This window comes from Glandiceps talaboti, chromosome 7 (genome assembly GCF_964340395.1).
Source record: "Glandiceps talaboti chromosome 7, keGlaTala1.1, whole genome shotgun sequence".
In the NCBI taxonomy this organism is placed as follows: Eukaryota; Metazoa; Hemichordata; class Enteropneusta; family Spengelidae; genus Glandiceps; species Glandiceps talaboti.
Window position 1 is genome coordinate 5,781,342 of NC_135555.1, and position 26,159 is coordinate 5,807,500.

Genomic DNA, 26,159 nt, shown 5'->3' on the forward strand with positions numbered 1-26,159 from the left:
GGAACACAGACAGACAGATAGGTTGGAACACAGACAGACAGATGGGTTGGAACACAGACAGACAGATGGGTTGGAACACAGACAGACAGATAGGTTGGAACACAGACAGACAGATGGGTTTACAGACACAGGAGTAGAAGTGAGAAGATAAAGAAAACATGCAGGGTATAATGTTTAAATACGAAAAATTGAAAGGTGCAGTAACCTTAGATCTAGCTATACTAGTGTAACATTGTTATTAGTAGTGTCTGACTTTAAAGTAACAGAAGGCTTATCGTGACTTTTCAGTGTACAACGAAAGGAGGATCTCTTCTTTTTTTAATTCATATATTTTCATGTCATTACTTTACAAAAAAAAAGCAAAAAAACTTTCGCCGAGTAAATACAGACAGAAAACATAGAATCGACAAAAAAGCAGAGAATATATTTATCTATTTTGTCATTCAAATTAAGTAGAAGACTATCGTCATTTTTACTAGACTGTTCTTTTTTCAATGATAATAGAGCAAAATATAGTTCTAGATTTTACCTTCATCCCCCATCTGTACAAAGATGTGTTGATTTACTTTCTCCTTGCAATGTAGACACCTTCCAATGTGTAGCGACATTCATGTTTCACGCCATAAAACAACAAATAGAAGTAAATAATGCTAAAGTGTGTAACTTTGTCAATTTCAGTATCATGTATATCATCCTTATCTTTTTTGTAATAACTTTTCTCATTGTATCATGGGTCGATGGCCTTATACGGTTATACCACGATAACGGCCAAAAATCTACATTGATATACATTCTGCTGAAAGCTGTCCACCCCTCTCCTTGAAATGGTACGATCTTCATTCACTTGGTTGATTAACCTAACCCCTTGCCTTGGTGTGTGTTGTTGTTTCGCTTCTTTCTTTCGACAATGAAACAGCACGTTTTCACTTATGCATCCACCGTATAATTGATAAAGTTGACGACCGTATACGGCAGCTGCGTTTTATTATGCAAATAGTATGCTAATTTGTCGGCGCGTGTACCTTCCTGACTGAACAAAGAAGCATACATCATATTGCATATTAATAAGACTAGTCTTCTCGGAGGAAGAACGTTGAAGTGATAGCAACCATCGATCAACCATAAGTGTGGCGTTTGTGACGGTTTTTGAACTACAATAAGAGGTAGGGCGGTATTTTTTTTAAGTTACAAATTACACAGGAAGGAGTGTGTGGGAATATTGTCCTGACTCGGGTCAGGGACGTGGATGAATACGGGATGAACATCTTTATCGACATGCTTGTAGCCGGCGTGTACGTGTATGCATCAACATGAATGAAACAATTGATAACATTTAGCCATGGGTTTTACAAGATCAATTTCCAACTCATTACACGTGATATTGTCTACCAGTATATTCAATACATAGAAGTATAGTAAGCCCATATATACATACATCGATAATATTATGTTAGACTAAGTGTAGATATAAGTAGCTGTGCAATTTATCACGTGCTCTAAATGATCAGTGAAAGTGGGCATCTGCGCATGCCTTGTTTAAAACAATGATCTAAACACACATGCGTTAATTGCTGTCGTTATAAAACTTGATACGCTATTTGAAACGATACCACATAATGATGCCGCAAATCGTTACGATCAATTACTCGCTATAACGAATACAACATGCGTAGAAATCTGGTCGTACATGGAAGGGTGTAGGTAGACGTAGACATGTGGGCACGCTGTACAGTTCACCTCGTCACGTGACTAAGACGTAGTATCATTTTCGTGACCTTAAAAACAAGTACAAATAATGTATCGTATTCATGTAGGTGTTATCGTCTGCACATGTCCTTGTGCCTGAAGAATCATGGACAGTGTGTCCATGAGTTTTTTTATTGCACCAATCTTCCATCAATCAGCCATCGTGTATAATATGGCATCACAAAAATAATGCTGAAGATATTTCACCTATGATAAAAATGCATATACATATATATATACATGTATACATATTCGAAATAATTCACATCTATGAAATTAGTGTATCAGTTTTTAGTGTTTTAAAATAATGAACTCGACAGCAGGAAGTAGACTTCCTCGTTTACAGTCACTGGATGTAAGGACATCATTATTCATGGCATCAGGCGACCTAGTTTTATTTTACCCTCATTATTTTCGGGACACGCTTCCCAGAGGTGAACCATCGTTCGCATCCAGTACAAACATCGCCTGATCTCAGCTCAGCAGGTTTAACTACTCGCGTTGCGCATGCTCATCTGGGCTACTGTATGACAAGAATTACGTACAATAACAAATGCAATGAAACTCTATAATCATAACATGGTGATATTTTATCCTTATCTCCGCAATACATTACTTGCCCGTTAATTGTTGCGTATATCACGCCATAGAAACCACGTCACTTTCGATACCAATATGTATGTTTATATGAAAGGTTAAAGGTCACTTGATTCTATTTTCCTCAAAATGATAGCAGGACGGCAGTGAAACCTTGATCTACTGATACCCTATCGACGTTTTTCATGTTTATTTTCATATTTCGTCCTTAAACAGATGGCGATTAATTTGTAGACAGTCTGGCTTAAAATTCAGACGATAACCTGTCTTCTCGGGGACGACGAATAATGATATGAGAACGAATCGCATGATGTTATGTTAATTGAAAGGACATGACCAGCATAAATACAGAATTGGAAGCGTTTTTATACATATTTGAAGTCACAGCAAGTTTCCATATATATGTGTGTGTATACATATATATGATAGCAAGAAGATATATATATATATATATATATATATATATATATATATATATATATATATATATATATATATATATATATATATATATCTTATATATATATACTTCATTCAAAATAAATAATGATTTGAATGAATATTGCAGGACAACATTTGTATTACAATAGACAACAATTAAACCTCTCTGAGAAACAATTTGAGATGACAGTGCAGACGAGCATAAATTAATTACAGTTGTCGCTAAGTACAGCTATGTTAATAAGTTACATAAACAGACCTCGTCGAATGACCCAATATTCCATCGCTTCTTTATTTCTCTCCAATTATTTAGATTAATATTTCTCTCTTGCATTTCATTGATCGTCACTACTTACATCATATTACCAGATTGATTTTAATTAGCTCATGCATGTCATTACAGCCCATTGTTTTAAACCAGGCATGTACAGAGATGTCCGCTTTCACCGATATTATTAAGAACCCGTATTTGTTAAAAACATATAAAGGCTGGTAAGCTTTCATCGACATTACACCACTGTTTATATATCAAACTATGTAGACGAGTGAAAAGAACAGGTACATGTTATTACATGCAATATTTATATTAAGTTCTGTTTGTGAGGTGAAAAATTTTGGTGGAATATTTGACTAAACTATCGAAAATACTATATATGAGTTGTTTTCAAAGCATCAAACGCCAATTTGATACCTCGAAATGCAAATTAGAGTTCTTTCAAAGCTTAAGTTGTAACACCTATATTTGAAATATTCGTTTATTAGTAAGGACAACGGGTAATTTTAAATTTCGAGCGAAAAGTGCAATTGATGCGACGGTATGAACAACTTCTCGATCACGGCAGATTGGGACTGATAGTGACTTAGTGCTTCTTTCTAAACATTGTCCCAGTTTTTGAATTCTCCGAGACAATTTAATGAGCTGCGCAGCAACATGGATGAAGTAATATTGTAACTCGTATCTCCGAGTCACAGTACAATGTACTCTGCCGGTGAGATGGGCTGATAGAATTAGGCAAGTATGGGTTATCTGACATGGCATATTCCGTGGAGAAATCACGCGAGATAATTTGTGACTACTGTATGTAAATAGAGAATACAAATTATAATTGGAAAGTGACGTAGTAGCAATGACTCGCCTTTCTTTATTTTGCAGTCGGATTTAGAAATCTACCTTATCACGAATATCAGTATTATCGGGATACAAAATGGCGGAAGGATATGACTTGAACAACCAGTCCAAACAGTTACCGGTAAGTCATGACATTGACCCGTGAAACAAACGGGGAAAAAACCTGCGATATCATGTATCGACAGTAATTGAAGGTTATTTAATACAACTATAAACAATACAATGGAACAGTGATTGAATAAGTGAGCTCATCGTCGAGTTCGAAACCAAGATGTGTCTGAGATTGTGTAATAAATTGTCTCCGAAGCCACACGGTGTAAAACTGATGTCGGTTTTAATGTTCAATTGAAAACATTCTATATCAGCCTTGCTATTAGACACTCGTTATGTTTTCTTCCATTTAATGATTGATTCCCCTGTAAACCTGTATGGCATTGGTTTGGGGGATATTATCTGCTTAGTGTATGGTTAGCCTCTAAAGTTCATTGACATCCATTTCCATGGTCAGTTAGGCATCATCTGTAGTCTGACAGGTTCTGATGAGCGCATTATATAAGCGGAAAGAACGCCTAGGTCTTTCAGGCTACATCGTATGATTTACAGAGTAAATCACTGGATATCACAGTGAACCAAACTACATGATATGGCAGTAACTGGGCAGATGAACCTGAATTGTTCGAAATTATTCGATTCGTAGTCTGTTACCATGGCAACATAATAGAAATGTATATTGTATGGTTTTATCTTTTTAGATGTCCATACATCACAGTGGTCATGATACATAGAAAGTCTAGTCACACAATAAATTGCTATTGATATTAAGAAATTGTCTCTTTTCATGCACTGACGATTGTTACGTCAATGATTTGAGTTACATTGTAGAATTGATGGAGGTGATTCATTACCTGTAATACTGATGTCATAGACTCCTGTCTGGGCTGATGTGTATTCTTTATAGGATTTCTTTATCAATTCATTGAGAAGGTAGTCACCATTATTCGTACTATTTGTGACCATGTCTAACAGTGCATTTTTGATTGCATATGTATGTATGTATGTATGTATGTACGTACGTACGTACGTACGTACGTACGTACGTATGTACGTATGTATGTATGTATGTATGTATGTATGTATGTATGTATGTATGTATGTATGTATGTATGTATGTACGTACCGTATGTACGTATGTATGTATGTATGTATGTATGTATGTATGTATGTATGTATGTATGTATGTATGTATGTATGTATGTATGTATGTATGTATGTATGTATGTTTGTTTGTTTGTTTGTTTGTTTGTTTGATTGTATTTTCATTGCGAATGTCTGGTCATTATTTCTCCACTCAAGGGTAATGAGCAAGTCCGAGTGTCGACAGCGTGTGAGGATGGCAGCAAACTATTAGAGTACTATTTTGAAGATGCCCGAACGATGCCAGAAGCACTACGAAGAGGAGCAAGAGTCTCAAGTAAGTACGGGAGGAGTAACGTTTTCATACGGCCGATATTTATCCGCCATACATGCTGATAATGCCATGAAAAAGTCGGCACGGCCAACGGAACAAACTTTGGTGATATTGAACACCTCTCTCAAATTTCTAGTTGAAATGAAAATTGGAACTAATCATGTGACCTATTCAGTAAATGTTCCCGCTATAGAATTCTTGGATCAAACAGTAGGGTTCGGTTAGATATTGTCAGTTAATTGTAAGGCAAGTTTTAGGATCGTTTAACATTTTATCAGTAAAAGATCTAGTTTAAGTAAACGTGGCAGTCACGTTAGAAGTTTTCTTGATATGCCATGATCAATTAAAATTTGTTAAATTAGTCATTTGTGTATTAATATCTGAAACTTGTTTTGTGTTGTTTAGATAATGGACCATTTTTAGGTTGGAGGCCTGGACCAGGTGAACCTTACCAATGGCTAACTTACGAACAGGTACAACAACGACCATGTTTATATATATCTTCACTATTTCTATGTATATTATTGGTGCAGATACCCCAACACCTTCTGATCTATTTTGGCTTTTTATTTGCTTACCAAATTTGATAATTTTACAGTTTGGGTTATATCTTTCATAACTTACACTTTACAGGTGAAAATACTACACAACAATGATTGTTATCCAACGTTTTTGAAATGTTACATTTTATCAGTAAAATAAAAAAAATGTAAGAAAATAAAACCAGTACACCATAAGGTGTTCCTCAAATGTTTGAAATCAAAAAAGCAAAAAATAACGACTAGTATTTTAATATTCAAACCGATGTGTTTCCTCACCTTCCCATTGTTTGCATTTATAAAGAGGTTAACTTATTCATAACCCGAGAGAGCAGATGTTACTTTTGTACGTTGAGCGCCTTAAAATTCGGTCAGGAAAAGGTTATGATGATACAGCTGCTATATGTGTTATGCCTGGTAGTAGTCTGAGTTAGGGACTAAAGATAAATCAAACTGGTATAAAAACCCATGTGATATGGGTATCGCTGTTGTCAGTACATCGCAATAATTATGTGCTTCAGAACTCGTGCCCATGCGCCGAGGATACCATTTGCTTTATTGCACACTTATGACGTCATGTTATAACATTGTCGTCATTCTTATACGAATCAGAATTGAAGAACTGGTTGAATCCTGAACAAATAAACTTTTTACCATCCGGGGACTGTCAACTTAATACATGGCGATAGTGCTGTATAGGGAGGCATACTATGTAATCTGGAAACGACATGCTGACGGATCTATCAGTCATGACTTCTTCCGTCACAGTAAATGGCCAACAGAGAAAAAGTACCAAAGCTGGGCTGAATAAAATTGAGAGATTGTGTTATAAATGACTTCATAATAAATGTCGATGTAAACACGACTGTCGTATTGTCTTTGTAAGAATACATTTTTTCAAAGAGGTCTGCGGCAGTCTCAACCTATCACATTAGTATTATGCATAATTAATCTCGTGTTCGAAATATCTCGTGTAAGTCAAGAATCTGGCATCACAGACCGAGGACACCACTTACATGGCGACGTATAATGAATCAACATGTATGGAGACATCTCACGAATACTTCTCGCCTCTTTGTTTTTATTTCCAGGTATTGGAAAGAATCAAGAACTTTGGTTCTGGTTTGATAAAACTTGGTTATAAACCTGGTCAATCCACCTTTGTTGGTATTTATTCACAGAACAGAGTTGAGGTAAGGGAAATTATTTACGTACCGAATTATGGAGCAGCGTCAACAGAGGGGAGGGGAGACAGACAGATAGACAAGGGGCGAGAGTGAAGAGGAGGAAGCGGGAGAGATTTACCAATGTGACAAGGAAAGAGAGTTTGGTCTTTCTTTGACTCTTATACACCTAGGTTTTATTGTCCATGTTTGTAATTTTTGCACTGAGATTTTGTGAACAAATTCTGACCAAAATATTTCGATGGGACTAAGCTCCTCTTCATCAGTGGGTTTCTAGATCTGTCAAAAAAAATAAGTTTTGTCATGTGACACTATAATATTGGATCCAGCAGGTAGTGTCATATCACGCATGCTTGTGTAAGATATAGGTCTACGTTTATTTGTTTCATCATCTAGAGAAATTGACAAATGTATTTTTCTCTTAACTTCAGTGGGTTGTTACAGACCATGCATGTTGTATGTACTCCATGGTGACTGTGCCACTTTACGATACACTCGGGCCAGACGCCGTCAGTTTCATCATTAATCAAGGTATGATATGCTATGACAGATGTATAAATAATTTAGCTTCATTTATTTATTTTGTAATGAAAAATAGAGAGGAATTTTCCTCTATGAACTGAAACGTTTGTATTATTGTTTGCTCTTTGGGCCTGTGACCTTATTGTTCTGAAATAGACTGATTGATTGATTGACAGATATATGCAAATATCATATCCTTAATTATTCGTTTTTGAATCAAATTAAGTTGAGACAGGTATTGTTTCTCACTGTAGACGACCGTGAGATCTGTAGGCACATTTATACTCATTTATTACATATTACACTGTCTACTTTTTAATAAAATATTATGGATATACATCTATAATGTAATAATGTACGTACGTATGTCTGCCTTGCTTGCTGACCTGGTGATTGTCTTTGAAAGTATGTTTGTTTGTTTGTTTGTTTGTGTGTGTGTGTGTTTGTTTTTTCTTTCGTTCGTTCGTTTGTTTGTTTGTTTGTTTGTTTGAACCCATAAAGTTTTCATTTTGAGTATGTCTGCCATACTACGTAAGTCTGTCTCAGATCCGAATGATCCTCTGTGAACAGGACCGAAGATAGGGTGTCTAGAAACCTACAGATGAAGTGGATTTTTTGTGCTGAAACTATCACTCGAGCTTTTTTACGTGTATATGTGATGATCTACTTAGAAACTTTGACGCGGTCTTCATTTTCATAGAGTGTTGTATATTCAATAGAAAATGTATATCTATATCGAGTTAACGAACTCGATATTTCACGAAATCGATATTTGTTATACTTTGCAAACACAGTTACTCGAAATACAGTACTAGTTTTCAGAATGTCGTAGTTCCAGGACAGTCTTGGAATATTCATTCGGTTATTTCATCTTAATTACAAATATCACTCGGTTACTTTCAGCTGAAATGAACATCGTTGTTTGTGACGTAGAGGAGAAAGTTAAACTCCTGTTAGACAAAGCTGATAAGACACCCATACTGCAACAGATTATCGTCATGGAAACTGTCTCTGATGAGATCAAGGAAAAGGCCAGGCAACAAACTATCGAAATCATTTCCTTTGCTGATGTAGAGGTAAGTAATAGAATTTCTGATACTTTAAATATAATACAAAACTCGTTTCTCTTAAATCGAACTTCAGCCGAAAAAAAGTTCCTGGTAACTTTGATGTAATGCAGTTTCTGACGATAAGAAACCTGTTCATATCTGTATAAAGTTGGATGGCATGATCAAACAACTCGAATTGAGTCACATGACATATGATGTACAACTACGCCCTCTACGGAGTACAACATTCCGGAGTCATAACAACCTTACAACCAGGAGACTATATAATTTAGTCGAATCATTGATCGATGTATGTATTCTATTCACATTAATGTATATCCAGGTACGTATCTTCGTTATCAATTGAGCTTTCACGTGAGTTTATGAAGCGTATAAACCAAGTGAAAAAAAATACCTTTCAGAAATCTTCTTCCGTCTCTATTTTACAACGTTACTTTTTTTTCGATTTCCAGGCTATGGGCAGAATTGAACCCCATGAAGCTTTGGTGAGTACTTTGTTATTGTTTCCTTAATACGATTTTAACATCGAGGTGAAACGTTTGACTATTTGAGGATGGGATTTGTAAACTCCCATACCGTTTTGAGAATAGCTACTTTAATCATGGCTCTAAGTGTGTTTAGGCAATATGCAGTATAAACACAACGACGTAAAGACATTGCTAAAACTGTCGTATTCAAATCATGATGTATGGTAATACAAGACTCAAAAAGTACATGTTTAGTGTTTGTTCACATTTCTTCATTTTCCCCATAGATGCCGAAACCTGAAGACTTGGCGACTGTTTGCTACACGAGTGGAACTACAGGTAAGCTGTAACTTTTTATTACCTAGTCCACGAAGTCATTGAGTTTATGACTTGGTTGGATTCAACTTGTCGTTGCGTGCTGTTCTTAGTTTGCCTGTCAATCGAATATTCGGGTTTCAAAAGAGAAACTGTATTTTTTTTTCATCATTAGGTGATCCTAAGGGAGCAATGATAACACACGGTAATATCATTGCTGGTATGTCTGGATGCTGTGCACATTTAAAAGTAAGTACACCTACACTGGCTATAAAATTGTAAAACAGCCGAGACTAGCCACGTACATACATGTACTATAGTTCTGACGACATTGGCATACACATCAAGCCACATTGCCAAGTCCCTGGAGAAACAGACTAATTTGAATTTTCAGATACTAGTGGGTATTTTGAATCAAACCCTTGCGCCAAGTTGAGTTTACTGTTTTCTAGTTTAAGACTCGATTATGGCAGAATTTATAAATCACATTCCCTCTATGATATAGGGACTGTGGATAAATGTTAATGTGACCAGCTCTGACCAGTTGTTCTTTGACTTGTAGGGTGAGGGCGATCTAAGTCCTGAAGACACCACGATTTCCTATCTACCATTAGCACATATGTACGAAAGAAGTAGTCAGGTAAGGTTTCAATGCAAGAGATTATTGTGTGGATACACAGATTTAGTACGTTTACACTGTCACATTAGTCACTAGTCACTAGTCACAGTGTCGCGTTGGATCGGAACCTGTAGATCATTCTCTTTTCTTGTTTTTCTGCGTCTATTTTTTCATTATGTTACAAACTGTGTGTCGTCTTCTTTTGAATGTATGGCTGTCGTCGTCATAGGATACCAGTGCTCAGATTTCAGCCCAAATTTCCGTCTTAAGAATACATGTCTGAAAGTCATCAAATAAAGGCGTTGTACATAGTTGCAATTAAATACACAGTATAGTTAATATGATTATGTCCGAATAGTATAATTTTCAACTCTTTTTACTTCTCAAGTTTTACTATGTATTAAATGTTTTCCCATCTAAATAATTGAATACATAAATATGCACGCATGTTACTATCACACTTAGGGGCTTGTGTTTTCATCTTTTCCCCCAGTTATGGGTGTACATGCAAGGAGGACGTGTCGGGTTTTTCAGAGGTTATGTACGAGAATTGATGGATGACATCCGGGAACTCAAGCCAACACTGATTCCCGTTGTACCAAGGGTATTAAACAGAATTCATGACAAGGTATTTTGAATTTCAGTAAAAAAAAGAAAACAGAATCTCGCAATAAGTTGGGTTTTGTCATGTACACTGACACGATAGCTGTGTGCGATAACTGTAAGGTGTTTTGCACAGTATCAAGCAGAAGATCATTAAGAAGCAGGAGATACGGCTATACCAGTCTGCATAATCTATATTGATGTAGACTGTAAGATACGTCGTGTCATTCTCTCCTCTCGCATATTAGAGATTTGCTGACCGATGCCAGGCTCCCCGTCACGGCGTTCCTTACAGACTAATGTTGATACTGGATAACAAAAGCTCGTGAAAGTCGTCAATTTTCAACCTCAAACCTCAGACCACTATTATAGAAAATAGTGGTCTGAGCCCAAAGTCAGCTTTTAAAATCAAAATAATATGAAATACCCAACCATTATATATATAGACATTGGTTATCTACTAGACTAGCTTTGTATTAGACCAGGCATGAAAAAATGAGAGAGAGAAAATCAGATTTACGAATATATTGTCTAGAAAATAATTACACATACTGACTTTAATATCGGTAGTAATTTGAGTTAGTTTCACCAGTAGCAATCAGTCAGTCAGTCAGTCAGTCAGTCAGTCAGTCAGTCAGTCAGTCAGTCAATCAGCCAATCAGTCAGTCAGTCAGTCAGTCAGTCAGTCAGTCAGTCAGACAGTCAAAAACCATAATTGTATTAGACATACATCCATATAAAACGATCTGTCGTGCTTCCTTCTCCAGGTGATTGCTCAAGCTAGCAGCAGCTGCTTTAAGAAAATTGTATTCAATATAGCGATGAGGAAGAAAGGGGCTCTGTTAAAAAGGTGAGCAAACAAGTGTTGTAGCTGTTTCCAGATCAAATGGTGTCACCCAGAAATCAGCGCCCTCAACGGCCATCACGATTTCAACCTGTTGCAAAATGTCCTTATTGCAACTAGTACAGGTTTAAACATCTGAACGTCTATTTATTTGTTTCTATGTTACAGAGGAATTATCACTAAAGACACCATATGGGATCGTTTAGTGTTCGGCAAAATCCAGGTATTGTAAATTGTTTAGTTCCACTATACTTTCACGTAAGCCTTTTTGAATCTCAACCATTCTCAAATATTCATGTTTAGCATAAAAAATTCTCTTTCTTTCTTTCTTTAACAGAACATGTTAGGTGGACGTGTTAAACAATTTTGTTGTTGTGGTGCTCCAATGTCTGAACGAGTTATGCGCTTTGCCCGATGTGCCCTTGGATGCTATGTAAGTATTTGATATATGAACGAGTTATGTACTTTATACAGCGTTACTCTCTGTATTTCCTATACTTGCTCGATGTGCCCTTGGTTGCAATTTACAAAACAATATTCTCCATTTACAGGAACAGTTCCTTTTACGTTCTCAAGAATGGAACGTTTACCTTGTTGGTAAAAGCATTGTCTATAAATGAAGTCCCATGTCTGTTCTCCAACAGTGGTGCCACCAAAATGCGTGTAGGATTTGATTTGGTGTTCATGAGGCTGACTTCCATGCTTTCTGTCTATATGTTTTGATTGACAGGTATATGATTGCTATGGCCAAACTGAAAGTGCTTGCCCGGCAACTATGACACTGCCAAGAGAAAGCAAACCAGGTAGAGTTGGTCCACCTATCCCGTCATGCTCTGTCAAGTTAATAGATGTCCCGGATATGGAATACTTTGCTGAGAATCAACAAGGAGAGGTATGGTATTAGCATATTACGGAGGCGACTAAAATTTACATAAATACAACCAAAATTGTCATTTGTTTTTTCATGTATTTGAATGACAAGCAGTTTTTCATAATTTACGTTTTTGGATAATATTGAGTGTTGATATCATGTATATGGAATTTATTTCCCATTTTTAACAGTCCACTCGAACTCTTAATATTTCGGTCGATCGAGGGTCAGTGGGTTGATTTATCAAATTTGTTTTCCATTTATATACTATCCTGTAATCGGGGATTGATAATAAGATGAGAATTTCTTAACGAACAAAAGTCGTTAATTTAATTTTTCTTTTTGTTAGGTTTGTATGAAAGGTCCAAGTGTTTTCAAGGGATATTTCAACGATCCTGTCAAGACATCGGAAACCTTGGACGAGGATGGATGGCTGCATACCGGAGATATCGGACAATGGCTACTGGTAGGTCAAACATTTCATAATTCATCGGGCTAGGTCGACGCAACAGTGGGTGGGTGGTCGGGTGGGTGATGACGAAATGGAATATCAAAACATTATTACAGCGTGGTTCAATGTTAAACCTCTATTTTGCGTCAGGTGGCAATGTTTGGTAAGACACACAGTGTTTCCTAAATGGTTGTTTTCCTTGTGTAAAGGCTCAAAATACAATAACGTTGTGACTTGAACATATTTGCCCTACCTGTATCTAAAACACACACAAGAATGCGATACATTTGTAGTTAAGACTCATGTGATATTTTCCCAAGGAAAACAACAATCTAAGATATACTACATGTTCCTGTTGTCCAAGTTGCAAGAATTGTCCTGTACAAATGAGAAGCCAGAGTATCTCCATTCCATTCTCGCAAACCAGAGTTATTATTTCTATCACTACATTGTTGCCGGAAAACAGGCCGTGGTTTGCGACGATGCTCCATTCATCAATATTAGAATCAATTTCCCATCTGTCTCGGTATCGTAAGCATTGAAATGTAAAGTTAACAATGAGTGAACTCTCTTCGTTCTGTTTCCCTACACTAATTAACTTATATGTTATATAGTGATATTGTACCGTCCATTGTGCGTGTCAAATCCTCGGATGTCAAATTTAAACTGTCAAAACTAGGAAACTGTCTGATTCGATTTACTCCCATGAGTGTTAATCTAAATATGAAATATGACTGGTCAGCTTTACATGTTTACATGTTTACATGTTTTATGCATAAATGTCATTCGAGATATCGTAAAATCTCAACTATCATATCACTTTGTAGGCTACTCCGATGATCTAAATTTTTTTTATTCTAGTCGATTTACCTCTACTGCATGTGCTGCCACTGGTGGCGCCAGATTACGTCACCCCCACCCCCTGGACATATTAAACTTTTTGTATTCATACAACTTCTTTCTTCTATTCTCACAGGATGGATCTCTGAAAATCATAGACAGAAAGAAACACATCTTCAAACTAGATCAGGTAAGCCATTATAATTAGTTGTCTTAGCAAAGTAGTTCTGTCAAGACTTGTACGCTAACATACCGCCCTCCACGTCTAAAAGATGATGCCTGATCTCATGATCAATGTGTCCGTCATAACCAGTAATTTACACGACTGATTTTTATACAGGGTGAGTACATCGCTCCAGAAAAGATTGAGAACGTCTACACACGAAGCCAGTTCATCGCACAGATATTTGTACATGGAGATAGCCTGCAGGTCAGTAAAACACGAATACTAGTAAATATCTCACAACCAATTTTATTGCGACAGCTCTTGTAAAAAGACCCGGATTGACTTGAACTTTCTATGGAATTTTTTAAAAGTTAAATGTTTATCAGACGACAGTTATTTCTCAATTCAACACTTGTTCTGAAACATTAGCAATGATTGTTTCAATACCTTCAAGTTATTTATCAAGCATGATGTAATGTCACTAGTTATATTACGCCATTTTGTTCTCAGAGATATCTCGTTGCTGTGGTGACACCCGATCATGAAAACTTGGCTGACTGGGCCAAATCGAAAGGGTTGTCGGGAACTATTGACGAACTGTGTGGAAACAAGGTAGGGTATTCCCTAGAAACTAAGATCTTTGTACGAACATGATTTACATAACAAACGTAGAAGAAGTGTTGTTGAAATAAAAAACGTTTTGGATTATTGAGATGTACCATTTCGATACATGATACATGTCAATGAACCACTTTTCAATGTTACTCTGGGTTTTTTTCTGACAGGTTGTCAAGGACGCCATCTTGAAGGATCTTGCTCAACTTGGTAAGACCTCGGGACTAAAAGGTTTCGAACAGGTAGGTTAACAATATGATTTTTCTGAAAATTTGGAAACATGGTGACAGCGTCAAGTGTCCTATACACTGTAGCAGAGTTCCCGCCATTTAACTATTATATTTCATAATCGTATTACTACATTCCCTCTCTACAGGTGAAAGATATCTACGTGTCGTCGGAACAATTTAGCATCGAGAACGGTTTGATGACACCAACGTTCAAAATCAAGAGACTGGAACTCCGAAAGCGCTTTGCGCAGAGTATTGAAGACATGTACAATAACCTGAACTGCATGAAAGAAACACATAAATCGTGATTGGTTGTTTGGTCGATATACAGGTGCACATCAACCTAAAATGCATAATATAATAACACACACTGTGTGATTGGTTGTTGGATACAAATCAGCATTGAAGTGCTAGCATGTCGCAGTTAATATTCTAATATATCCATCTAGTAAGTCATTGGTTAGTCGGGTCATATGGTTATCGGTGATTGGTTTAATACCAGGTTAGTAACTATTCAGTCCAGTCCGTCAGTGATGGGTTCTTGACTTGAATATGAAAGTTAATTCGATATTACTTGATACAACATGTAGTGTTCTGGTGTTCATCTATATCCCTAATATTGTTATCTTTACAGACTGTTAAAACACCACTTCGCAAGCTAAAAAGCAAAATAAATGTCAAAGAATTATGGCACAGTTTCAACTCTAAAGTAACCTAACTGCCTGAACATATTTCATTCCAAAAATCTTCATGCTACGACATTTTCTTTTCAACTATGAACTTATGTTCACTTACACGACAACCTTCAACCTACAAAAAAGATTTTGGCCATATAGAACAGCAAAAAGAGAGATAGAACGTTACTTTGATCACATGGTGAGCAGTCACTTTGGTAAATCTTACTCTGTAACAGGTACACAGACGGACAGTTATTGTGACAAAGATAAAACGAAACCACTATATGAGTGGCTAAATATTTCTTTATTTCTCAAAAAACGTGTCCTTAATGAAGTTATTTTGAAAATATCAAACTCATCGGTCGAGATATTCGTAATATTTCCAGTCTTCTAGACTCGTATCCAAGGGTTCTTGCTACTATGCAAGAGCCCTATTTCAGTCCGCGAGATTTGAGATGTTTACCAATATGAAAAGTTCATTTTAAAAACTTTACTTTACATGCAAAAGAGATCGGACTAAGTCTGTATCGCATCTTACAAGAGATATGTCTTCTAATTTGAGTACACAAATGTCCTTCCTTCAGACGATAGTAGTAATATTGGTTCCCTATTAAAAAGTGCAATAATACGGCTTAGCTTTAAAGACCTGCATCCGTTGGCGTTTGTATATGTCACATACTAGTATATTACACACACGGACGATGAAATGTCAAAATATATGAAAATTTCTCATAAAATCTCCAAAGAATCATTTTATAGCTTTATGAAATTTTGAAATTTAATTCTTGAAATCTAGGCAGGTGACGTCATAAATCGTACGCATAAATTGCCAATCCGTTGTCAAGATGGTGAAATGTGTTTCACGTACGTCCTTGTGATGTTAAAGTTGTCCTATGCAAATTAAGTCAATGTTATCATTCTACTTATTACAAAATACAAATTTATCTATATTATTGTACGGTTGTGTGTATTGTTATGTTACCCTGACACTGGTTGTCATGACAATGGTTGTCATGACACTGGTTGTCATGCCATGTTTTTGTTATTTCATTGAAGGATAGTAGCTAATAAATATGGTGTGGTTGAAAATCAAAATGGTAGTCGAGTCCGTTATTTGCACTATTACACAATCTTTCCTTTCCCCCACTTTAAACCTACACTCGCTATAACCAGGGTATTATTTTTGTCGATCAGGCAACCAACAATATATTCACAAAAAATTGTTAAAATACCGATACGTGATTGTACATGTTCATTTGCGGTCGATTTTATCCATATGTTGTACAGTAACAGGTTGAAATTGTGATCACGTTGCTGTTTTAAGGTACGGACTCCAAAATTTAATTTACTGGATTTGTTGTACTACTCGGTATATTATGTATACAGATATATAGATGCACAACTGCGTTTAGTCACAGGGGATTCAATACTGTTCAGGGTGTACTATATGACCATTAAGTCGTTATATCTAATAAAAAAAAAGTTTCAAAAAGCAATCTAGTTGCAGCTAGTGCAATTTTAGTGACACAGTCTATAACTTGGATCCAAATTACAATGAGAGTCCCTAACGCATTCTAGTTAAATGTGTGTGTGTGTGTGTGTGTGTTTGTTTTTTTGGGGGGAGGGGGTAATGGATGTAGAAAATTACAATTATAATTATTTTTATTCGTTACTGCTCATCAGTAACATACAAAACCAAACAAACATTTACATGACTGTAGACAAGGTATTGTGTACTAATTATTCTCTGAAAAAACCGGCAAAGATTCTGTCAAGAGCGGATTTGTAGCTGTGACAACACACCTTACTATATGATGGGTATGGTAAATGGTATAAAATGTAATATATTGCAATGAACCTTTCGGTGACGGTTTGTTGGGATTTACTCTGTGAGGGGTAGTAATTATTACACTGAGTCCATACTTGTAAATGAATACATAATTTTAATATTTGAGTATTGACAATTAATATGATAGTAAAAAACAAACAAAAACAAAATAGTCTTAATTTATAGTACATATCGCCAATGGCGTTGCAGCACACGTGGGTTTTTTATCTGTGTTTTTATAGAAGTCCAAAAAGCAATTATCTCAGATTGAAATTAAATTATGAAAACATTATGAAAAGTGGCAAAGTTTACAGAAATTATCGAAAGCCTGTACCCAGGACTGTGGTTTGTAGTATAGTTGTGCAGTTGTTATGAATGTAGCCATGGTTGATATGCGCTTGAAAATTCTCAGTTTCCAATGCCCATGCTTTAAATACAAGTACATTATTGTGTTTTTATATGTTATTGCATATCATTCGTACAGACTTACAGACAGACAGACAGACAGGCAGACATTTTACTATGTGTATAATACGACTGAAATTAGTACTAGTACACAAAATAGAAAACTTGGTTGAAAAAGGAAAAATCTGATGTTTCATTGCGGTTGATGGTTTATGCAAATTATGGTCTTGGAGGTTGAACAGGAATATCAAACGGTCCAGATGGTTGTTTTTCTGTTTCTATCTTAGCGTTGCAGTCAATCTTGTACCCAACTCTGTACGTTGTCTCATATATTCGCCTGTGATTGATCCTACAGGAACAAAGTGCAGTGTGTTAAGCATACAGTGGATCGATTGGAAAATGCAATGACAATAACGATTTTGGGAGTCGGTGTTACGTTGAACAGACCCAGAGAGTCGGTGTTACGTTGAACAGACCCAGAGAGTCGGTGTTACGTTGAACAGACACAGAGAGTCGGTGTTACGTTGAACAGACACAGACACAGACACAAACACAAACACAGACACACAAACACAAACACAAACACAAACACAAACACAAACACAAACACAAACACAAACACAAACACAAACACAAACACAAACACAAACATTGAAAATGAAAATACATCATAGAACCCTGTAAAGTACTCAAGAGTTCAGGCCATTCTCAATCAGGTATATTAGTGACAGTTAATAACTATTTAGAATGATGTAGAACATGATGCACAAACGTCATTACTATTCATATCAATAAATTAGCAGTGTTGTGCGAAAAACAATGAACGGAACGAAACATAATTTCCTTCCTAATATAGGCTTTAATGTGTGAGGGCGCACTTCCAAAAGATTGCTACCGCAACAACCTGCGCCATGCTGTGGCACATCTATGAACATACCTGTACAACGTACACGTTCTCCAACCAAATGGACCACAGGCACCTTTATAACTTTCAACAAACCCTTTTCTTCTAGCCCTGATAACGCTTTCAACTGCAGTCACTAGTGGACAGAATCTGTGAAATACCATGACAGTATTAAAGAAAAGGGTAAAAGATGATTCACTAGCAAAGTTAGCTAAGGTAAGTTCTATAGACTAAGAGAAAGTACAACAATGGACAATATATAAACACATCCCGACTAAGTCGGTATGTTGAATTGGCTGATTTGTATGAGGCGAAAGTTCACTTTAGGTGGAAATATTCTGAAAATCATTCTCAAAGACAAAGGACTTCCCCAGGTGAACCATAACTTCATGCAAATTAGCTGAACCTGGAATAAATTAATTGTCTACAATACAACTAGACGGCACTATAATGTTTCAAGATAAGACGCTTCGAAGTTCACCGTTGGTAGGGACGTTCTCTGATTTTTTGGGAAAACTTTTAAAGCATAGGCGTTGTCTATGGCTACAGAGGTGTGGGTAAGATGAGGAAATAAGCATACACCAATTTGAAACCATGACGAGTTATGTTTTGTGTTACCTATTTTCACATCGCAGACCACTAGTTCCTTCTAGGCATGAACACCTGTTTCCAGGTATACAGGTTCCGCCATGTCGACAGGGTGGTCGGCATGTTGTCACCTCCTCTGTGAAAGTAGAATAATTAAAGTGTCATGGTTTATTGACAATATGACAAAATTAGCCTGAATGAAGCAGTTTTAGACTCTTTCGAAATATCATGTATGGATTCGTTTTCATCATATATACTAATATTTGCTACTGGACTAAACTACGCATATGCAAATTTCTGCTGTAAGCAAGTTTCCTTTGCCGAGTTCAGCAGTGTCTGACTCTACAGTGATGAAATCAAACACCATAAGAAGTGTTATAATGCTGATGTAGATTCAATAGCCATACTAACGTGTTTCACATCGTTTGCCATGGAAACCAGCAGGACATTTACATTGACTTAATCCAACACATTCACCTCCGTTCAGACAGGGCAGTGGACAGATCTTTCTCTCTAATTTGAAAACAAAAAACAAACATGCAAAATATTGATGACTTATGTAGATTAAGATTTTGTTTGAGAAAAACGGCTAAAATTTCAAGGATCCATATCAACGAATTCGAAGTAGACATTTTTTTGCCGTTTGCTTGAAGTTTTCGATACTTCGCTGACAGCAATATTGTTACGATCTACGACCACTAAATATAGTGGTCTGACTTTTAACGAGTAATCCAGTAAAGCATTTCTAACCTATCTGTCAACGGTTCTATTTCTCTAATGCCATCATCACTATCTCACTCTCTCACGTACAAAGATATCTCCCTATCTATCCCTATCCGTATGTATGTATGTATGTATGTATGTATGTATGTATGTATGTATGTATGTATGTATGTATGTATGTATGTATGTCTGTCTGTCTGTCTGTCTGTCTGTGTGTGTGTGTGTATGTATGTATGTATGTATGTATGTATGTATGTATGTATAATGTATGTATGTATGTATGTATGTATGTATGTATGTATGTATGTATGTATGTATGTATGTATGTTTCTCTCTCCATCTCTTCCTCTCTCACTCCCTTCCCCTTGCATTTATTCATGTTGTGTCTGAATCATGCAAACAAGAACCAATACCTTCTTGACATCTAGGTCCGTGAAAGCCCGTAGGACATAGACAGATATTAACACCAGAACACGTGCCACCGTTGCTGCATCCAGGTGTACATACAGCTATCAATAAATTAAAATAATACATGTTGCTATATTAGGAAGTTTAAGGGGCAACACAGTATCTCAAGCTGTTGGATGAATGATAACGAATCGCCGTGTTTATATACATCCGTGTCTCTTTGCCTTCAGCTTTCTGGGTGGTCTAAATCATACGTGTACCTTTTCTGAGGTCAATGTCGTCAACTGCGTGGCGACATGACAGTGAAAAGATTCATTCGGACTAGTGACTACAAAGGTTTACCGTGATGGCCTGACAAAGGTTTACCGTGGTGGCCTGAAAAATATTTACCGTGATGGCCTGACAAAGGTTTGTCGTGATGGCCTGATGTCCAAGATCATGAGAAGAGAGATGATAATTTATTATAAGAAATATAAGTAATAGCCCTCTTTGGGTATTTAAATACTTACGTGTATCACAGTATGTTCCCTTATAATCTGATGAACATTGACATTTGTTTGGACCAATACATTTACCACCATTTAAACAAGGTAAATCACAGCGAGCTATGCAGACCAAATAAGAAACAAGTCATTTATACACATACATGTACATAATCAGATCACTATTCCATCTCGCCAATGTTGATCTATAGCTGTTATTTACTTAGAAGAAAGATACAAATGCATTATAATATTTGCCAACAAGTAGTTTTAGTAGTGTGTTATAATAGCGAATGCGGTGCAAAGCCTACTACAATAATGACAATGTGTTTACCATTCTGACATCCGGGACCTTCGTATCCTTTGGGACAAATACAATTATTCCATCGTAAGCAGGTTCCACCATGAGCACAGGGAGGATTACACATTGCTGTAAAATCACAAAATATACATTTATTGAAACTTTCATTAATTAGACTGTTATATCTAATGGGTTTGTTTATTACATGATGAGCCTTAGATCAATCAATAACAGCGGTGTTTAGACAATGTTTCGAAGACAATATGTATAATGACACTAAGTTTATAATGTACATATAAGTCACATCTAGCATCCAATTTGGCCAACATGAACGTACGATCTCACCACATCACAATAAACAGTTCTGCAATAACTTATTTACAAAAAGTGTGCAAACAGAGTTAGCAAGTATTAAGACTGGGAAGCACGTACACATAGAGAGATAAAATGACGTAGACAATAATATATCATGCACAGTTATGGTAGGCTTAATTTGACGACCCCCCCCCCAAGTCACCAAAATATCCTTTGGTCCCCTTTTTGGTAGGGGTCATTCTACAGACACTCCGATGATTGTCGTTTCTATGTGTTGTAGTTCTTTACCTACGTACGTGTACAAAGTGGTCCTGGATATCCAGCAGGACAAAGACACTCATTAGGTCCGGAGCATACACCGTAATTCAGACAGGGTGGGTCACAGACAGCTTCACAATTGTATCGATTGCGATTCGTCACACGGAACCCCTCCCTACATTCACAATGGTAGCTCCCTGGTGTATTGACACAGATGTGTTCACAGGCACCGTTTAAGTCGGCGCACTCATTCACATCTATCAAAGAGGAGGTAGATAAAGGTAGGAGTGAGAGAAATAACAGAAAGAAAGACACATAACTTCACATTTTAGACATCGGAATTGCAGTTATTGGATGACTAGTTAAGTACTTCCTATGCAAAGTCGGATTTGAACTGATTTGTTTTCCATATGCAATTATTTGTTGAATCATTGTTGGGCATTGTGGGTGCGAACAGATTACATAATATGTTCTATGAGAGTTTCTGGAGAGGAGGGGAGGGGAGAAAGGGGTGAAACATCGATAAATGTTCAGACAGTACATGAAATACGAAACACTGTCAGCTGAAAACACACACTAGAGTTGCAAATTCATACAAACATATACGTTTTTTGACCGATTTGGTAGATTATGAATACCGACATAGATTCTCTTACCCTGACATGTTCTTCCGTCGTCGCTTAGACTGTGCCCATCATGACAGGAACATTTTAGACCAAAGGGAGTCTCTTCACATAGTTGCTCACATCCACCGTTTTTAACTGCACAGTTTGTTATATCTGAATGAAGGAACATTTTGTCACAATGAACCAGAATATTTCAAAAGAGCAAAAAATTAATACACCGACAAATATATATATATATATATATATATATATATATATATATATATATATATATATATATATATATATATATATATATATATATATATATATATATATAATATATAAAATAGTTTCCTTGGTATATTTTCAATTTTAACTTTTATCAAAATGATAACTCCCTTCCTTAGTTACTTTGGGTTTAGATTTTCTAGAAACTTTAATCGCCTTACCTAAACACGATGTTCCATCGATGTCTAGTTGTTTGGTAGGTCCACAGTTACATCGATGCCTACCTGGTTCATTGATGCATAGTTCTTCACATCCTCCATTCCTCACCAGACACTCGTTCATATCTGTATGTTTACAATTGTAAACGAACAGAATTGATCAGTTACAGTGTTGGCGCTAAACAATCCATAGTATTTCAAGGGCAACTGTAGAACAGTGGTTATGGTATGTGAACGATATAAGTCGAGTTAAGTTAGGGAGTCTAGTCGTTGACATATCATAGCCTTTGACTCCCTAGCTTAAATACACGCGTTGTTCTACATACGTGGCTTGTTTCTTTGTAATCTTCGATAACCTGATAATATTACTCGTCACTACATTCAAGTTATGGTAAGATGGCTGTACCTTAAAGGTGGAGAATTTCATTTGAAACATTACAACCTATCACTTGTCAAAATACATGTTGATCAGTCTGCGTTGGTACAAATAATGAAGTCACTGTAGACTGAATTTAAAAATATTTCGTTCACAAAAAGTTATAAAAAAATAATTATCCACAATGAAGAACTGACGTTGATAAAATACTTCAAATGGACTTTCCCCCATAAAATTAAAAGCAAAAGTTGATGATCCGTTATGAGCGCGTCGTTTCGGGATATCGGATGTCTCCTACCAGTCGAACACAGTATCACCATGTCAACGACATTAAAAGTTGGTTACTATGGTTACTCACCCACACATGATTTATCATCAACATGGAGTTCATAACCTTGGTCACAGCTACAAACAAACGAGCCTTCAGTATTGTAGCAGTATTGGTCACATCCACCACGGACTATCAAACATTCATCGATGTCTGAAAGAAGTAAATGAGTGAGAGGTAACACATCACACAAATATTCATTTGCCAATGCTGTTTTATATCTGTTAGACAAATGATTGTTATGTATCGTTCCGCCGCAGGCCAGCGAGAAAGGTTACATTAGTATACTTCGTCTGCTTAATGAAATAGTCCCTGGATAGCCAACGGCAAAATTGGCACTTCTCAGTACAAGGAACCCGATCTAAGTGTAATAATCGACGTCAACCTATTCTGTTTTGTGAGAAAGTATGGCGGACATGCATATTTTAACAGACTGTCCTCGTTTATTTTAGAATTTGAGACAAATTTATTAATAAAGATTAATTTCATGATCCTGATCCAAAATAAAGTTGGTGTGAACGAAAAAATTAAATAAAAAGAGGATTTGTTTCAATAATTTTGGCGGGAAAAGTTAAGACATAAATGGTGAGACCAGTGCCCAACAATTAGGCTACAACATCATATGCTTTTTCTATAATATGATAGATCTATTGAATTTGCAAAATAATATCGATTTTCTAATATTTCATCGATACGAAGCAATTTATGAATACCAATCAAGAGAAGAGGCATATGACGTCATAATGATGATGCCTACCTTGACAGTCTGCTCCATTGGGATGTAACGTGTAACCTACTTGACATGCGCAGTAATAACTACCAGGTACATTGACACACGCCTGTGCGCAACCACCATTACCAATCTGACACTCATCAACGTCTGAAAAGTAATTTTCAAAAAATTACGATTTAAATAACGAAAGATGTGACAAAACAATGGATCACGTGACCAAAATGGTACAAACCATATCATTAGCAGCAAACTTGTCTCTGAAAAAATCTGAAATTTAACTGCAATTTTATAGTCCGTAGTAATGTCCATACATTATTTCTAGAATCGGCGTTTGAATGTTAAGATGTAATTTTGTCCTCACCGAAACACGTCCCTCCATCACCATAGAAACCTTTGTAACACTGACAGAAGTAAGCACCAATCAGATTGCCACATCTTGCATAATCTGCACATTCGTCAATACCTTCTTCACATTCATCAATGTCTTGATAGAAGCAATAGAGAGATATTGTCAAACTTCGATGCTGGGAGGATGGTGTGTGTGTGTGTGTGGTGGGGGGGGGGGGTTGAGTACCAAATAGTCAGAATAAAAGAAACTGGTCATGTAGTGCTCTGGATCATTACAAGAAATGAAATTTTATCGAGTGGACTTTATTTGGCGACACAAATATTTAAAAGACAACATTTATACGTTTATACGGTAGTCAAGTGCCTGAGTTCTCCAATCGGATTTAAACGATCACAAGTCAGCAGACTCGTGTAGTTGTAACGATACTTTGTCGGTTTCTTTTCATACATCAGACAATGGGGTGGGGTGGGAGGGAGTGGGGGTCAGTACAGAAAACGAAAACTGGTAAACACATTTTGAGTATTTTGTACCATCATGTAAGAAAATAGACAACATCATTTTGAAATCTTAGCCACGAGTAACATTTTTTCTCTAAGTTTGCGCCTCATTAAAAAAATACTCTCAAGTCATTGTTTGGTGGCGTTGTCCTTAAATTCATATCCATCTGGATAAACACCCCCCCCCCCCTTTTATTATCTCCCCATCTTTGCAGTAGTTGAACTTACCTTCACACTGGGTGGCGTTACCCCTGTACCCCTCTGGACAAGCACATTCATATGACCCAATAGTATTAACACACTCAGCTCCCAGGGGACATATTTCAGGTTCTTCACACTCGTTGAAGTCTACAGGGAAATCGGTTTATGAATTATGTCGCTTGTAGGGGTTTTAAAATATTGAGATTGAAAATGTTACTTATCATTTTAGGTAAGATAAGGTGTACTCGAATATGAATGTACATTTGATCTACACTGCACGATCACGTTTCCGAGAAATAGATTATATCTAGGTTTTTTTCAGCCACGGCAACACTTTGTATAGTAAACGCTCGTTGAATATTAAAAAATCCATGGAAGTCAAGTCACTGATTCTGCGGGGGATATGTCCCAGTGTGAACGGACTAATAATGTACCTCTTCACATGACGTTTTGTGCCCATCGATCCAGATCAACAGAACTTTCCTAACTTTCGCTCTTAATTGAAGAAAAAAAAAACACCCCGCCAAAGAGCGCAACACCATAAATCATTTTGTGCATAATCAAAATACACTTCTTCAGAATCACATGTGTATAGAGGACATCTGTTAGTTCATTTTAAATACACTATAATACATGCAGTTATTTATTTAGTTGTTGCACAGTATGTTTTGAAAAGACTGAAATGACGTAACAATAAAGCATTTATAGAGAACAATGACTCATTATCAAAATGAAATTTGTTGTTGTTTACCTTGACAACCATCTAACGTTTCTATGTAACCTTCTTCACAAACACAGATGTAGCTACCCAGGGTGTTTTCACAAAACGACCCCTCAGAACATATTTCATCCTCTGTGACATCCAAGCATTCATCGATATCTAAAAGAAAGCAAAGGTGAGTCTGATATTATAGTATAAACTCTCCCTATTTTGTTGTTACACTTTTTTTATCCAATTCCTTAGCGGGGGAAACAAACGTTTAGCTTATGTTTGGCACCACTTGCCTTGACAGAA

General features: G+C 36.5%; 2 protein-coding genes across 3 annotated transcripts in view; one reads left to right on the top strand and one right to left on the bottom strand.

The window, feature by feature from the left end:
• LOC144438273 (long-chain-fatty-acid--CoA ligase 1-like) overlaps positions 1 to 16,470 on the top strand; it is a 36,406-nt gene extending 19,936 nt beyond the window's left edge. Inside the window, exons 1-22 of one of the 2 annotated variants that reach the window (XM_078127326.1) lie at positions 950 to 1,163; positions 3,938 to 4,034; positions 5,267 to 5,384; positions 5,787 to 5,854; positions 7,012 to 7,113; positions 7,536 to 7,635; positions 8,530 to 8,702; positions 9,149 to 9,181; positions 9,451 to 9,502; positions 9,654 to 9,727; positions 10,041 to 10,118; positions 10,591 to 10,725; positions 11,468 to 11,550; positions 11,713 to 11,767; positions 11,882 to 11,977; positions 12,275 to 12,436; positions 12,765 to 12,881; positions 13,843 to 13,896; positions 14,047 to 14,136; positions 14,383 to 14,484; positions 14,658 to 14,729; positions 14,864 to 16,470. In XM_078127326.1, the coding sequence (XP_077983452.1) occupies positions 3,990 to 4,034; positions 5,267 to 5,384; positions 5,787 to 5,854; positions 7,012 to 7,113; positions 7,536 to 7,635; positions 8,530 to 8,702; positions 9,149 to 9,181; positions 9,451 to 9,502; positions 9,654 to 9,727; positions 10,041 to 10,118; positions 10,591 to 10,725; positions 11,468 to 11,550; positions 11,713 to 11,767; positions 11,882 to 11,977; positions 12,275 to 12,436; positions 12,765 to 12,881; positions 13,843 to 13,896; positions 14,047 to 14,136; positions 14,383 to 14,484; positions 14,658 to 14,729; positions 14,864 to 15,025 (1,971 nt within the window). In that variant the 5' untranslated portion in view covers positions 950 to 1,163; positions 3,938 to 3,989 and the 3' untranslated portion in view covers positions 15,026 to 16,470. Of the gene's footprint in view, positions 1 to 949; positions 1,164 to 3,937; positions 4,035 to 5,266; positions 5,385 to 5,786; positions 5,855 to 7,011; positions 7,114 to 7,535; positions 7,636 to 8,529; positions 8,703 to 9,148; positions 9,182 to 9,450; positions 9,503 to 9,653; positions 9,728 to 10,040; positions 10,119 to 10,590; positions 10,726 to 11,467; positions 11,551 to 11,712; positions 11,768 to 11,881; positions 11,978 to 12,274; positions 12,437 to 12,764; positions 12,882 to 13,842; positions 13,897 to 14,046; positions 14,137 to 14,382; positions 14,485 to 14,657; positions 14,730 to 14,863 lie in introns of those variants that run through there. The other variant, XM_078127327.1, reaches the window with a different exon arrangement.
• A 930-nt stretch (positions 16,471 to 17,400) lies between these two features.
• The window catches only part of LOC144437431 (uncharacterized), a 9,129-nt gene continuing 370 nt past the window's right edge, over positions 17,401 to 26,159 (bottom strand). The window contains exons 3-17 of the mRNA XM_078126371.1: positions 25,896 to 26,024; positions 25,172 to 25,291; positions 24,459 to 24,581; positions 24,122 to 24,244; positions 23,395 to 23,517; positions 22,664 to 22,786; positions 22,263 to 22,385; positions 21,645 to 21,863; positions 21,067 to 21,162; positions 20,760 to 20,855; positions 20,256 to 20,351; positions 19,531 to 19,632; positions 19,150 to 19,255; positions 18,565 to 18,681; positions 17,401 to 17,976 (exon numbers count right to left, since the gene is read on the bottom strand). Of these exons, the coding sequence (XP_077982497.1) occupies positions 17,847 to 17,976; positions 18,565 to 18,681; positions 19,150 to 19,255; positions 19,531 to 19,632; positions 20,256 to 20,351; positions 20,760 to 20,855; positions 21,067 to 21,162; positions 21,645 to 21,863; positions 22,263 to 22,385; positions 22,664 to 22,786; positions 23,395 to 23,517; positions 24,122 to 24,244; positions 24,459 to 24,581; positions 25,172 to 25,291; positions 25,896 to 26,024 (1,826 nt within the window). The 3' untranslated portion in view covers positions 17,401 to 17,846. The remainder of the gene's footprint in view (positions 17,977 to 18,564; positions 18,682 to 19,149; positions 19,256 to 19,530; positions 19,633 to 20,255; positions 20,352 to 20,759; positions 20,856 to 21,066; positions 21,163 to 21,644; positions 21,864 to 22,262; positions 22,386 to 22,663; positions 22,787 to 23,394; positions 23,518 to 24,121; positions 24,245 to 24,458; positions 24,582 to 25,171; positions 25,292 to 25,895; positions 26,025 to 26,159) is intronic.